Below are 13,418 nucleotides of genomic sequence, written 5' to 3' on the forward strand. Positions count from 1 at the left end.
GAAGGCGATTTCGAGCCCTCACCGCACTGCGTGTTTTTCCATCCGACCATGCAAATGAAGATCGCGAGCTCAACTCCAGAGTCCATGCACGAGGCCGCCGACGACCCGACACCCTCGGTTTGCATGTGCATGCCCACGCTGCAGTACTTCTCACTCACGACTCCCCTGCTCCTTGGTCCTGCTCGCTCGCTTGCGGCCCTGCCGTTGGCCGGCTGGTAACAGTGACCCGGCGACCGGGAGGGCCAGCACCCGCACCCCCCCCCCCCCCCCTCCCTCTCCTCCGCTTCCCCTAGTATGGACTAGCCTCCCTGGCCTGATCCTCCTCGTTCGACCGTCTCCGCGAGCCGGCGACGCATCGGACTGACAATCCAGCTTTGCTCTCCGACAGCACCACGCCCATGGGCACAAGAACCGTCGTGTCCACCATCACCATGCGGCAGCGCCTGTAACGGAGACGAGACGAGACGAGACGGACCGGGACGGGACGAGACGGGACGAGACGGGACCAACGATCCCATCTGGCACCCTGCCAGAGGCGGAGGAAGTTCCCAACCGCGAGACGCAATCGTCGCCAAACAGCACAAGCAAAGAGGAAGCCACAGGGCGCGCGAGGATACGGGGAAGACGTGCAAGACGTGGAAGACGTGGCAATCCAGCCAAAGCTGCGGCCGGCCAGTGGATCACGCGCCGCACCACCACCTACGTACATTCATACCTACATACCCACGCGCCCGACCCCGGCGCCCTGCGCGCTCTCTTGCGTAACGCCGGCCAAGACACGGATCCAATGGGAAGCGGCTGAACCCTTGACGCGACATTGCTGCCATGGACACGGAGGCTGTTGCCGCCGCCAAGCTGGAGGCCGAGGGCGGAAAGGCCGTCAACGTCGAAGCCAGCGGCGCGCCCGACGCCGAGGCAGAGGGAAACGGAGCCCGCCCGGGGAAGAGCTCTAGGAAGAGACGCAAGGTCAACCATGGTACGGCGCATCCCTCTCTGCCTCGTCGCCCAAACGCGCGAGGCTGCTCGCCATGGCCGCGGGGGTGGCGGACGAGGACACGACGGGACGGGGAGGTGGCCGTCGAGCCGAGGCGAGTTCGCCGACGCTCGCACAATCCTACCGCCCTTCTCGTCCGATTCGACGCCCTCCCGTGCCCTCCTACCCCTTCCATCCCGACTCTGTGGACCGCGGGCTAACGGGGAGGCGGCCAGCTTGCGTCTACTGCAGGAGATCTGTAAGTTCTGCCCAACCGTGGCCGCGCGCCTGCGCGAGGCCGACAGACCATGGACGCTATGCCGCCCGGATGCATCCGCCCGCGTGCGACCCGTCACCCGACCGGCATTCCTCCATTCGTCCATCCGCCGAGCGTTGCTGTCTGTCTCTCCTTTGAATCCCTCTGGCTGACCAAGCTGCTCCTCCCGCGCCGCTGCAGCACATGACTTGCGATCTCGTACGTGTCCATCCGCTCCTGGGACGACGAACCTTGGTATAAGCGGCCGTCCAAGGCCGACGCCGACGCTGACGCTGACGAGCAGGAGAGGCCATGCGCGCGGTGCATCAAGCGAAACATCGGCCACCTGTGCCACGACGAACCTCGCGAGGCCGAGACCAAGAGGCTCAAGAACAGCACGAAGCCGACCATGGTCAAGGGTGCGGGAGAAGGCGATGCGCAATCCCAGGCGCCGTCAGATGCAACCCGCTCCTCCGTTTCCACCGCCATGGGCCCGCCCCCCAGTTTTGACGCCGCGAGCCAGCCGGCCTCGAGCGGCTTCGACTCCAACGCCGTCATGGGCGCCGGCCAAGCCGGCCAGATGCCACTTGTGCAACCGAACGAGTTGAATAGCAGCGCGAGCCGTAACGCGAACCAATGTACGCATATCTGCCCAACCGTGAAACCCGAACCGCCTTCCTCTTCGCTACTGCTTGTCCCTCTCTTCGCCCAACATGCTGTCCCTTCCCCCCCCTAACCCCCCTTTATCCCACCCTCCCCGTTCTGCCCTCCCCGTTCTCCCTTTCTCCTCTCGCCGTCCGCTCCCCCCCTCTCCTTTCTCTCCCCCGTCCTTTTCACCTTTCCATGTGTTGGTCGCAGCCACCATTGTCCGGCATGTCGTGCGCCGCGTAGGCTGACCGACCACCCGTCCAGTTGCTGGCTTCTCCGACGCCTGGTTGACGGCCCAAAATTTCAATGACATGAATAGCTACAACAATCCCAACTACATGATTGCGCCCCAGGTTACGCACGAGTTCAACCTGCTCAACGACTTCCTACACAGCGGCCTGCTGGATGATGGCGCCGCGCCGCCCGACGGCATCCAGCAGAGCACGACAGCGAGAACGGCAACCCAACCCGACATGGTTCCCAGCTTCGGCGGCCGAGAAGGCCGACCCGCCGCCGGCCCTGGCCTGATGGGCCACGAGGGCTCCATGCCGCCGCCGCCGACGACGTCGGACAAGACGCGGGAGTACTATCTCCAGGCGGCCGACCCCTCCGGAAACGACAATGCCGAGGAGCGCATGGCGCGCGTCCTGAGGGCCAAGTACGACGCCGGCTTGCTCAAGCCCTTCAACTACATCAACGGCTACGCCCGACTGGGCAAGTATCTCGACGGCCACATCGCCGCTTCGTCGAAGCAGAAGATCCTGCGGACCATCAATCAGTTCCGCCCCAAGTTCCGCGAGAAGGCCCAGGGCCTCACCGACATGCAGCTCGTCTATGTCGAGATGTGGTTCGAAAAGCAGCTCATGGACTACGACCGCGTCTTTGCGAGCATGGCCGTACCCGCCTGCTGCTGGAGGAGAACGGGCGAGATATTCCGGGGAAACAAGGAGATGGCCGAGCTGATCAACGTCCCCGTCGACCAGCTGCGAGATGTGAGCGATGCCTTTGCCATCCCCCCCCCCCCCCCCCCCTCCTACTTCTTCCGTGTCAAACCCGCCTTGACGGTGCAGGTGCTGACGGGCGAGCCCGACTGTTCGATGCAAAGGGTCAAATCGCACTGCACGAGATCCTCACCGAGGAGTCCATGGTCCGCTACTGGGAGGAATTCGGCACGATCGCCTTCGACCCGGACCACGAAACCTTGTTGACGGCGTGCTCGCTCAAGAACCCGAGCGACACGTCTGACCATCCCATCGTCAAGTGCTGCTTCTCCTTTACCATCCGTCGGGACGAGCACAAGCTGTGAGTTGCCCCTGCCCCTGCATGACGTCCTCCCCTTGCCGGCTTGAATGGGATGCGAGAGGGGCTGACGATTACCACGATGCGTCCACGCACCGGCAGACCAGCGCTGATTGTCGGCAACTTCCTGCCGCACGACCCGCCCCTGAATTAGGAACTAGAAGCATACTGTAGCGTAAAGGACTTTGGTGGTCAAAACGAAGCGTCAGACGATGCGTCGAACCCTGGCTTGCATGCAAAGGAACCATGTTGCTGCCTGATTTTTGTACTTCTTCTTCCTGACACCTTACCAATAGCCTCATCCGTAGAATTAATTTACTGCACAGCGGGACGCCGGGGCCGAAACCTCCCTGTCTCGCTCACGTCACGTGCCACCATAAACTCGCCTTCCCTGCAAACACTCTCAGAAAGTCGGTGGCGGCATGTGGGAGGAAGGAGCTCCTGGTGGCAAATTATGGAGGAAGGAACCTCCGGTTGCAAGAAGCGGAGGAAGGAGCACCTGGTGCTGCCCATGTGAAGCGCTTAGCTACTCCTCACCTTCCAGGCCACCTTGCCTGTCACCTTTTCCCTTATGTCGGAGGGCACACGACAGCTACGTGCTGCATATCCCTGCTGCGTTCATGAAATCCAAGATGTGGTGTGTGTGAAGAGCAAGATGTGACAGGTTTCTGCGCCCCGTCATCGTTCAACTCCCTTGCTTCCCCGCGATGGCATCGTCCTATTATGTTGCGACGGCCTGCGATGGAAATTTCCAAGCAATTATTGGTACGCTTTTCTTCAACTTCGCAGCAACGGGCTCCAAGCTCCTACCAGCTCGCTCACAGGTCCATCATTTCACCGATATCTCCGCCTTGGTATGTCGATACCGTGGAACTGGTGACCGTGGACCTGCTTCTCGCTGACCTGTCTCATGAAGTCCAACATCCCCCGGCAACCGAAGCTTATGCACCCTTGCGTAACTTGTGGACGACCAACTGCGTACTTTACGAGCACGGAGAGGGCAGCAGCTGGATGGCCTACCGAAAATCAACGTGCGCAGTATCGATGCTCCAGCAATAGTGACATGGAACATTTGGTTAGCACTCTTGGACTTGCAAGGTGTTGGGCCTTTGGTACCTGGCGACACCACGACCAGCGTTGCAAAGGAGCTTTGCGAGATGTTTGAAGTGGGTAAGCCGTGAGAATCGTTCGATTTGAGACGTCTGATACTGCCAGCTGCCGAACATGCGAAACGAGACCCCAGGGACGGCCAAGCAATCGACGTCCTTCACAGCTCCGATCTCCACTGGTTTCGGATCGCTTGCAATATTGGTGCAACAGACTGTAATACGTCGGAATTGGCGTTCCTTGTACGCATGTTCACAACATACCTGACCCTTGTTGACTGCTACCCTAAGCACATGGCTCTGTCGGCAGTCACCGAATTGATACTGATGATGACAGTAAGGGCAATGTGCTATTCGTTATCGCCTCCGCGTCGACACAACTGCTCATTTAGAAATCAGGATGGAAATGCGGCTGCAGCCATGTCTGGAAGTCAGCCAGCAGGCCGCTCGTTGAGTCCTTCGAGTATGGTTATCAATGTCCATTCAGCCGCGAGTTTTATAACGAAATACCATCCACAAGGGTCACGGGGGCTTCTGCGTGGCCGGGATGAATGTTTCGATTGAGTATGACATAAGCTATTACGCTCACAACAGCGAAATTCCAGGGAGCTCGAGGCCATGGAAAGTTTACAGTACATAGATGACAGAGACCAGATGGCGCGAATACTGTGGACAGGTTTGCCAAATGCCGCTTTTAGAATCAAGTTGAGGGCGAGCTGTGTCACATCTTGCTGGTCATGCAAGCAACGAGCGCCAAGGTCATTGGCCTAAGAACGTGGCAAGTCCAGAAAAGAGGTAGATTCGAATCTATGTAGACGGGAATCAATGTGCCTGGAACTCTGAATGTATGTAATGGGACCAGATGGACGGAAACAGAACAAGTAGGTTGTCGCTGTCGCTGGCGGTACACATGCTGCTGCCCTCTCGTCTTCTTCTGATAAAGATAAAAAGTCAATCAATTTGAATGGCTGGGCCTCCCTCTTGAAAGCATTTAAAAGATTCCTTGGGATAAAACAGCTCGCCTCCTTACTTCTGATCTGTAGCAGCTTCCTGCGGTGACATGCTTCGGGGAAAAGTTCGAGAAGCATAGGACCGATTTCCAACCCAGCAACCAAAGACAATTCATGATCGGGGAAGCAGAAAACCAATTCCGCTCATCTAGGTGGTAAGAAATGCGTGCCACCTCTTCGACTATCAAATGATGTTGGCAATGCTAATTCGTTCTGCTCCCCTCTTAACGTCAGGCGGATTCGAAGTCGGGCTTCGAGCACCCGGACCCCTGTTTTCCGTCGCATAACGGGGTGGGTCAGGTATTCTGTGAAGCTCTACTGTCGTTGCGGACGTCTCCGTTTTAACCTGTGGAGGGGGGAGCGACGTCCAAGATCCCGTTGTTGACACGAGTCCTCGAGCGGCGGACTCGAGTCGGGCCCACCCGATCCATTCTCGGCGGTCCTCCTCACTGAGGCCAGTTCTGACCTCGGGGCTGAACAGGCCGTTCTCGCTCGCGACACCCGACGTGGACTTCGTCTGCGGCACTTCGTGATCTTGCATTGCCCACAGCCAGGACCTGTGGGGGGATGCTTGCTGGTCAGCCGAAACGTACGCCAGAAGCTCCTCATCGCGAGTCAGAGACATGAGAAGTGCTGACTGGTCGAAAGAGGACCTCTGGGATAGATAGCTTGCATATTCGACACGCTTGGACGACAACACGGATATGAAAAAGGACAGACATCTTCCGCACGAGAGTGTAATGTCTCGTCGTGCATCTATCACGGCCAGCGCCCTGATCAGTGTTATTGCGTGATCAAAGTAGCCAGTTAGGAGCAGGAAGAGCGTCGAGCGAAAGATATGCGTCGTAAGTAGTGATGTGGCTCCATCACCAGGTGATTTGCTCCGGGCAATGAGCGATGAGGTCTCGAGAGCGACATGGGTGCAACTTTCGACGGCGGCAAGTCGAAGCTCCGGGACGTTGCTTGGCGATAAGTTGTGTCGATGCACAAGCATCCTGGCATGAAACAGATACGCCAGCGGCGCAAGAAAATGTGAAGCCAGCGCCACCGTATTCGAGGGATCGCAGGCCGGGGGGAAAGTGCCGAGGCATTTCTTGAAGTGGCCGTCGAACATGGACAGCTGCGCAGCGACAAGCGTCGGCGCATCCGTCGACTTGATCAAGGACGAGTACGATCGGACGACATGGATAACGGCAAGGAGCGAATGGGTCAGGGGTTCGGCGCCGTTGGGAATGCACATGCCATCCTCCCGGAGATACTGATCATCCACGGCCGCCGGCAACGGCACGTCGCAGTCCGAATCGTCAATCATGTACGGCAGTCCCATCTCGGTTGCCATTGTCCGGTCCAGGATATAGATAGCCCACCAAGTCCTACGCCTCATCTCTCCTTCGATGACAGGCCACGAGCCGCAATCAGAGTACAAGCCAATGTCTTGACCGGCCCGCACGGCACTGCCAAGCCAGTTCCAGGCTGCCGACTTCAAGTTCATTTCGTTCAGGCACATGGACATCAGGACGAGGGCGCGGACGTTGTCGAGGGTGTAGGTATTGTTCCATGGATCTATCAGCTTTCGCGCGGATTCGAGAAGTTCGGCCGGACGGTAGAAGGTTGACGTCGTCGGGGGTTCGGGACTGAACAAACTTCCGGTGGCGAGAACGGCGTAGAACAATGATGTCCACGCGGAGGATACTCGCTGGGGGTTCGAACGGTACAGGCCGTCGACCATGGCCTGGAAGGTTGGCATGTGCACGATGGGGAACATGGTATGGGCCGAGGTGCAGTAGGCGTGCAGCAGCTGATCCGCAACGCTCTGCGGCGGCAGTTCAGGGGTAGGGCAGTCGAGGGTGGAGGACACCGCCGCGTGACGATACTGCGCCGGGGGTCTCCATATTCCCTTGGAAAACGTGTGTACATTGGCCCGGGCCCTTGCGAGTTCCGGGTTGGGCGGGTTGCGATTTCGAGGCTTCGGCTCGGAGCCTATCGGTGGCAGATGCGACAGCTGTCGGTCGGCTGGTTCCATGTCCATGTCCATGGGCCCGTCTCGTTCCCCGATGATCCTGCGCAGATGGGAGTTGTCTCGCTTCATCCGCTCGATTTGCTTCTCGAGATCCTGCACCTGCTTGATGGAAGACATCCGTCGATTAGTTTCTTTCGTGAACTGGCACTTGACGTTGCGGCTGGAGCACTCCGAGCAGCTCGTTGTCTCGGTAGCATCGCACTTGACCTTTCTCTCCCGGCAAGCATCACAGCTGGGGTCCTTCCGGCGCTGGCGATATGCCCTCTTCGGGCCCTGACTGGTCGGAGTCCCGGGCATATGACCCTGGGAGCCCATGATGGAATCCGTCGAAGCGAGGGACTCGCGACCCAATACGGAGCCTGTCATGGATGCGTACAGCGGGAAGCCTTGGCTGACGGGAGGTAGTGACGGCATGCCGAGCGGCTGAGGACTTGACGCTGCGTTGGGCCTCACGCTTGTGCCCAGCAAGGTTCCTGGATAGCGAGAAAGTGGCCGTGGCGAGGTGGCGGAGGAGACGGATGAGGAGTCGTATGACCTTGTGGATGGGTTGGGAGATCGAGCGTATGAGTTGTGCGACTGTTCGGCCGCCATGCTGCAGGCAACCCGTCTCGAGGAGCCTGCTTCCGTCCGGCAGCCAGGTTGGAGTGGAGAGAACAGACTCGGACAGGCGGTCAGTCAAAACAGCAGCGTCTGCTGTCGAGGTGGCCCAAAAGTGCCGCAAGCGCAGCAACTGCGGCGAGTCCAATGAACACAAAACACAGGTCCAAGCTTTGACGGGTAACAGATCTCGCTTCTCCAACCAAGCTCGTGTCGAAAACCAATCCGAATGCGGTATCCGGTGGCTCTCGGGATCTGCCAGGGGGGCCAGTGAAAATGCTGATCTCGTCGACCGCCGTGGTATCTGGTTGCGCCGCAGACTCCGTGTCACTTAAAAGCTGCCAGTTCCCTGATATGAGCACGCAAATGTCACGTTCACCGGCCTTGGCCGTAGCGTGAACGCCGGTTGGCTGCGAGGAGATCCAAGCAAGTCAACGAGGAAGCCCCCCGTGGAGGAGGTTTTGGTTTGGCGCCGTTGGTCGTGTGCTTGGCCAACGAGATGGGTTGCCCGTTTTCCCTGCGGTAAGCAGAGGGCCGAGGAAGTTGAGTTGTGTAAACACTGGCCAGCAGCACGGGCAACGGACTGGAGCGGAGAAATGACGGCTCGGAAACCGCTGGCTTGGACGACAGATGGAGTAACGGATGGGCGGGACGGATGAAGGTTGTGCGGGAGGTGTGCGGGCGGGAAGGGCTGTGCCGGGCAAGGCAGGAAGTATATGGCCACCAGCCGCTGTCCGTCCGGACTCTCACGCTGAGCGCTGCCACTTTGTGACGAAGCAACCAGGTCAGCGGTCAGCGGTGGTGCTCACCCGTCCGTAGCCAGCTGGGGCTCTCCGTGCATTAAAGCAATTCGGGGAATATTATCTGAACGTAAGTATGGACATGGGGCCGCGGGGAGGCGGAGACCTCGAGGGAACCCTGGACATTTAGTTGGACTGGGGCTGTCGAGATCAGCCAAAGCCACTAACGTGTTTCGACCAAGCTGGGATCTTCGGAGCATGTCATTCACCACCTGGCCAAGGCCCGTGGCAGCAGGCAGCGAATGTATAGGGTACCCATCACCGCTCCGTCGTCGGTGGGTGCCTGGCCTCTCTTGCTTTGACCGTCGTGTCGTGGGGCCGCGTTATTTTGGTGGTGAAGCGGGAGAGAGGAGCGAAAGGAGGAGCGAAGAGTGATGGTGGTGTTGGCACGGCGGCGGTGGTCATCGGCGCAACAAGGCTTGAACTTGACGTGAGCCCTCCGGTTACTTTTCCATGGCCACTCCCTCCAACGTTGTTCATGCCCATCCAATATGCTCTACACGTCGTCCATAGTCACGGCTCCGTCACAAGTGTCGTTGGCACTCGTGGCTGGCTAACCGGCTCGAGAACAAAACTCGTCGGATGTACAACCGCCGGCGCCGGCATCCCTGCCAACCAAGGAGCTGCCACGCCAGCGAAGGCCTTGCACCATGATGAAATGAAAACATTGATGACGGATGTGTTGGCTCCGGAAGATAATCCGACGTTGGTAAGAATAGCACCGCATGCAAGTCCAACGGCTCGAGGCTTCCGGCATCCCAAGTAGTGCGAGCGCCAGAAGCTACAGGTTTGTTTGTACCCACCGTCGGTCCAGGCGGCTATCGCTCGTCGAGCCAACAAGTCGTGAGTTGTTCCTATACCTGTGCGGTACGCAGTCAAATGCAACGAGCCGGGTGTGAAGGTTGGCCGCTCAGCCGATCCTATCGAGCATTGTTCCGCATGTGGCTTCAGCGGCTGCTGGCCCCTACCCAACACCTATTTCTGCGTATGATGCATCCATCCACCATCCGAGCGCCGCTGTGGGCAGCTGCATGATGCGACGGACTAGCTGGCCGAGGTCGTTCCAGGGCTCGTACATGCCGATGCCGTGATCAGCCAAATCTCAACAAGACCGCTCTGGTGCACGGTGGAATGGCTGCCCTCTGGGTCCCAGTAGAAAAGGCCAAGGGCCCGGACAGATGCCATGGCCGTGTCCAGAGGTCGATCGTCACTCTCTGATCATCACGATGCCGAAACGATCGACTTCCTGCGGGTGAATCTGCGGGAATCCTACTCCGTACTTTTGCATGTCACGGGTCATTCCGCCCGTGTACAGCCGACGGGCAAAAACAAAACGGGAGTGGTCGGTACCCCGTATCAGGCAAGGAAGCAGGCTGCCAATATCCTTGCCACGTCATCTCAGTGGACTGCACAACGAGCCCTTGTGCCAGCGGGCAGCGTGGAAAGCCGTGTACTGTACATGTAATTCATACTGTAACGTGACGAGGCCGACGAGCGGCAGGGTTTGCTGCACAGCTGGCTGGCCAGGTCATCTCCATAATCGAAGGTACGTTGGCGCTTGCTGGCGACCTGCTGTCGCCGGCCGTGCCTGACGCAGCAGTCTGCCGCCTTTTGACCGAGCTGCTAGCCAGCGGCCGCCGGCGCTGGGACACGCTCGCCCCATGGCGCTCGCCATGATCCGACTAGCGAGCGAATCGGTTTCGAGGAGGACCACACTTGACCAGTTCAAGGTGTTGCTCCGAGTTCCCGTCTGCCGTCCACCTGAGGGCATGTACAACAAGTACAAGCACATGTGCACAGGCAGAGAGGAGAGACATTTGGGATGCCGCTGCGCCGCAAGGGAACATCCTAGCATCCAATCTTGGAGCTCATCGGGAAGCGCCAAGGCCTCGAGGTTTGCCCGTCGAGACTGTGGACCGGGATGCGGCATCGTCGCGCATGGGCGCCAATAGAACGGCAGCATCCGAGGCAAACGAGGGGAGCAAAGTGACGAGTCCCCAAGCTATTCAGAGTGGAGCATCCGGGCTGGAGCCGAGTGAGCCGCCGGGACAGGGCCCGCCCTCGTCGATGAAAAGGATCTCGATGCTGGTGGTTGCGTCTCAACCCGCCCACACCAATCTTTGACAATAGGAGTGAAGTGAGTGGTGTAGAATGCTGCGGCGTACACTTATGGCTGCGGTGCAGATATGAGTTGAAATACTCCCTATACGAGTAGGTGTATGCACTCATATCGACGACCCACGACGCTGCAGGATGCGGGCCCGTGCATGCATCTTGGTGAGTACTGGCACCCGCAGAATGCGGGAATACATGATTTGTTAGCCCGACGAACAATGCCAAAAGGGTCGGGCCAGTATTATCGTCAATCACTTTTATCGCTGCCGATCCACGCACAGGCATGCGTACCCGTGCCTGATTCAACACTACCGCAGCCAGGCAGGGGCACGTCGTTGCGGGTCGCGGCGGCCATGATTTGGTGATGAGGACGAGAGAGAGTGAGAGGTGGCCTCCAGAGATGATGTCTTATAACTGACTCCCTCTTGTCCTGGCCTGGCCCTGTTGGGCAGCCAGTTGCCAGTCAATGCCCAGACAAACCCGAATCGGAAGCGAAGACTGCTGATCCAAATTGATTTTGCCATCATTGGCAACCTCGGCTCACATAGCGCCCGACGGCGGTGAAGATGAAGTGTGCATGTACCCTGTAGATGGACAAGAGAGCTGTTAGCCGGCCTTGCGTTATTTCCATTATGCATGCTGGGCTTCCATCGCTGTCGTTGACTGTCTTTTGCCTGCTCGCAGTCGCAGTCGTTATTTTTGCCACCGTGCAAGGCGTTCGACTGATTGAAAATGCTCAAAGCAGTTTCGACGGTTGCGAACACCGCTAGATTCATCACCCCTTGACGAGGGCCTGAAAATTTTGACAACGAGCCAAGCGGCATGCGACTTCGCTGCTACTTGCGTATCGTATGGTGAGCTGAATGATGACGTATGGCTGTCGACTTGAAGGCGAAGGATGCCTTGGCCTTTCCCACCCAGCCGAGTGCAACGCAATCGGGATATGAAGGCGAAAAGTGCATGGTGGACAAGGTGCTCCAGTGAAGGCTATCCGTGAGAATTGCCGAGAGAAACAAAGATCAAGCTGTGCTTGGTGCTAGAACCTGCTTCTTCCAGCCTCGGCAAGTGCAGTACAAACTTAATCCGGTCACGGCTTGCTTCATCGCACGGAAGGACGTAGGGAACTGCTTGATACCTGCCAACCCTGCCTCAAAGTCTGAGATTGTACTTGTACTTGGTAGTAGTACAAGTACAAGCCTGCATGCGCCTACGGAGTACTGTACAGTACGGAATACATCACACAAGTACGAAGTATATTATTACTGCAAGTACTATACATGTACTCCGGACGTGTACAAGTACTTGTGCTCCAAATAGTTACTGTATAACTCGTAGCAATAGGTACCGTTACAGGGAGGTATTTCCTTCCTTCAATTCGCTGGAGCACCCCTGCGGCTAGTTGTCGCTGGTGGGGGTGAGTCGTGACTGGCAGGTGGGAGCTTCTCTCCTCAGGTGCATGCTCCTTACCTACCTTGGGAGTAGTTGTATGCTTTAGCGGGTGAAGAAGGTGCGAAACAGTGGCTGCTGGCTTATTGGGTGTGGATGATGGACAATTGCAAGGCCATTTACTCCGCACTCGTGCCCATCCTCCTCAGTACACGCAGGTAATGTTGTATCAAGTACTTGTGATGGCATGCAGCAAGTACATGCCAAGCGCTGTATGTGTGCATGCTTGTGAGAGTACTGCTGCGTGTACAGAGTACTTACACTTGAATGTACTGTAACGGCAAGTACGCAGTGTATTCTGCGTGGACCTTGCGAGTGCGCACCTGCTGTGGGCGCATTGTAGAGGCAGTCGTACTTGCCGAGTCGCGTTGTGCCCCCCCCCCTCTCTTACTGCGCCTGCCTTTCGTGCCAGCTGACGAGAGCAGCGCCATCATATCTCGAGTGCTGCAGCTCGATTTCTAATGGCATACTCAGCAACCAGGGCCTCAGTTTATTCTTAGCATCACGGGAAATATCCATCATTCCTTCGTTGCATGTTCGAAATGCTCATGATGAGTGTCGGCATGGCATGCTCGAACTGGCATCACCCGTGCAGGTACGTTTTCGCTGTCGATACTGTGGCGTGAGTGCCATTGTCAGGCACGAAACGGGAGCTTTGCACCAGGTGCCGCCAGGTGCTGGCAGGTCGGCAACAGAGAACTCCAATGGTCAACGGATGGAAGCGACGGGAGTACTGCTCCGCACTGCAGTGCAGTGCATACATGAGGAGATCCTACTCATGCATCCAGCAATGGACGAATAACATGGAGAAGCACATAGCGTGGCCGAGTCGGCAACCACGGGGCATCCAAGGGCTCACTGATGCGGCCATTCTAATTGTCAGCGGCCCAGGCCAGCCACTGTCCTCCAACGAACTCCGCAGTCGGAAAAGCAGCCGAGGCTAGTCGGTCGGTGGAGAGCGGACCAAGTGAGACGGCTGTCCCAGGACCAGGATATCTCGGAACGGGCTTCGGCCGTTTGGTCGGCCCAGGGGCAAAGCCACCGACTCTCTCTCTGACAGCTGCGGAGCGTGGGTGGAATTCCTCGGCGTTGATGCTAGGCTTCTGTGGACGACGGTAAGAATGCGCACAATGACAAAAGTACATGCA

General features: G+C 58.0%; 2 protein-coding genes and 1 pseudogene across 2 annotated transcripts; 2 read left to right on the forward strand and 1 right to left on the reverse strand.

Moving 5' to 3' along the window:
• Positions 1-825: 825 nt before the first annotated feature.
• DCS_08092 (uncharacterized protein) lies at positions 826-3,330 on the forward strand (the record flags this gene model as incomplete). Its single annotated transcript, XM_040805374.1, has 6 exons — positions 826-976; positions 1,408-1,448; positions 1,534-1,867; positions 2,142-2,869; positions 2,983-3,179; positions 3,279-3,330. 6 exons carry the CDS (start codon positions 826-828, stop codon positions 3,328-3,330), a joined length of 1,503 nt encoding a protein of 500 aa, XP_040655478.1.
• Positions 3,331-3,899: 569 nt separating this feature from the next.
• On the forward strand, positions 3,900-4,131 carry DCS_08093 (annotated as a pseudogene).
• Positions 4,132-5,476: 1,345 nt separating this feature from the next.
• Positions 5,477-7,903, reverse strand: DCS_08094 (transcription factor; the record flags this gene model as incomplete). Its single annotated transcript, XM_040805375.1, has 1 exon — positions 5,477-7,903. The coding sequence occupies one exon, from the start codon at positions 7,901-7,903 to the stop codon at positions 5,477-5,479; it is 2,427 nt and encodes an 808-aa protein (XP_040655479.1).
• Positions 7,904-13,418: the final 5,515 nt, after the last annotated feature.

The sequence above is a fragment of the Drechmeria coniospora genome, chromosome 03 (assembly GCF_001625195.1).
Source record: "Drechmeria coniospora strain ARSEF 6962 chromosome 03, whole genome shotgun sequence".
In the NCBI taxonomy this organism is placed as follows: domain Eukaryota; kingdom Fungi; phylum Ascomycota; class Sordariomycetes; order Hypocreales; family Ophiocordycipitaceae; genus Drechmeria; species Drechmeria coniospora.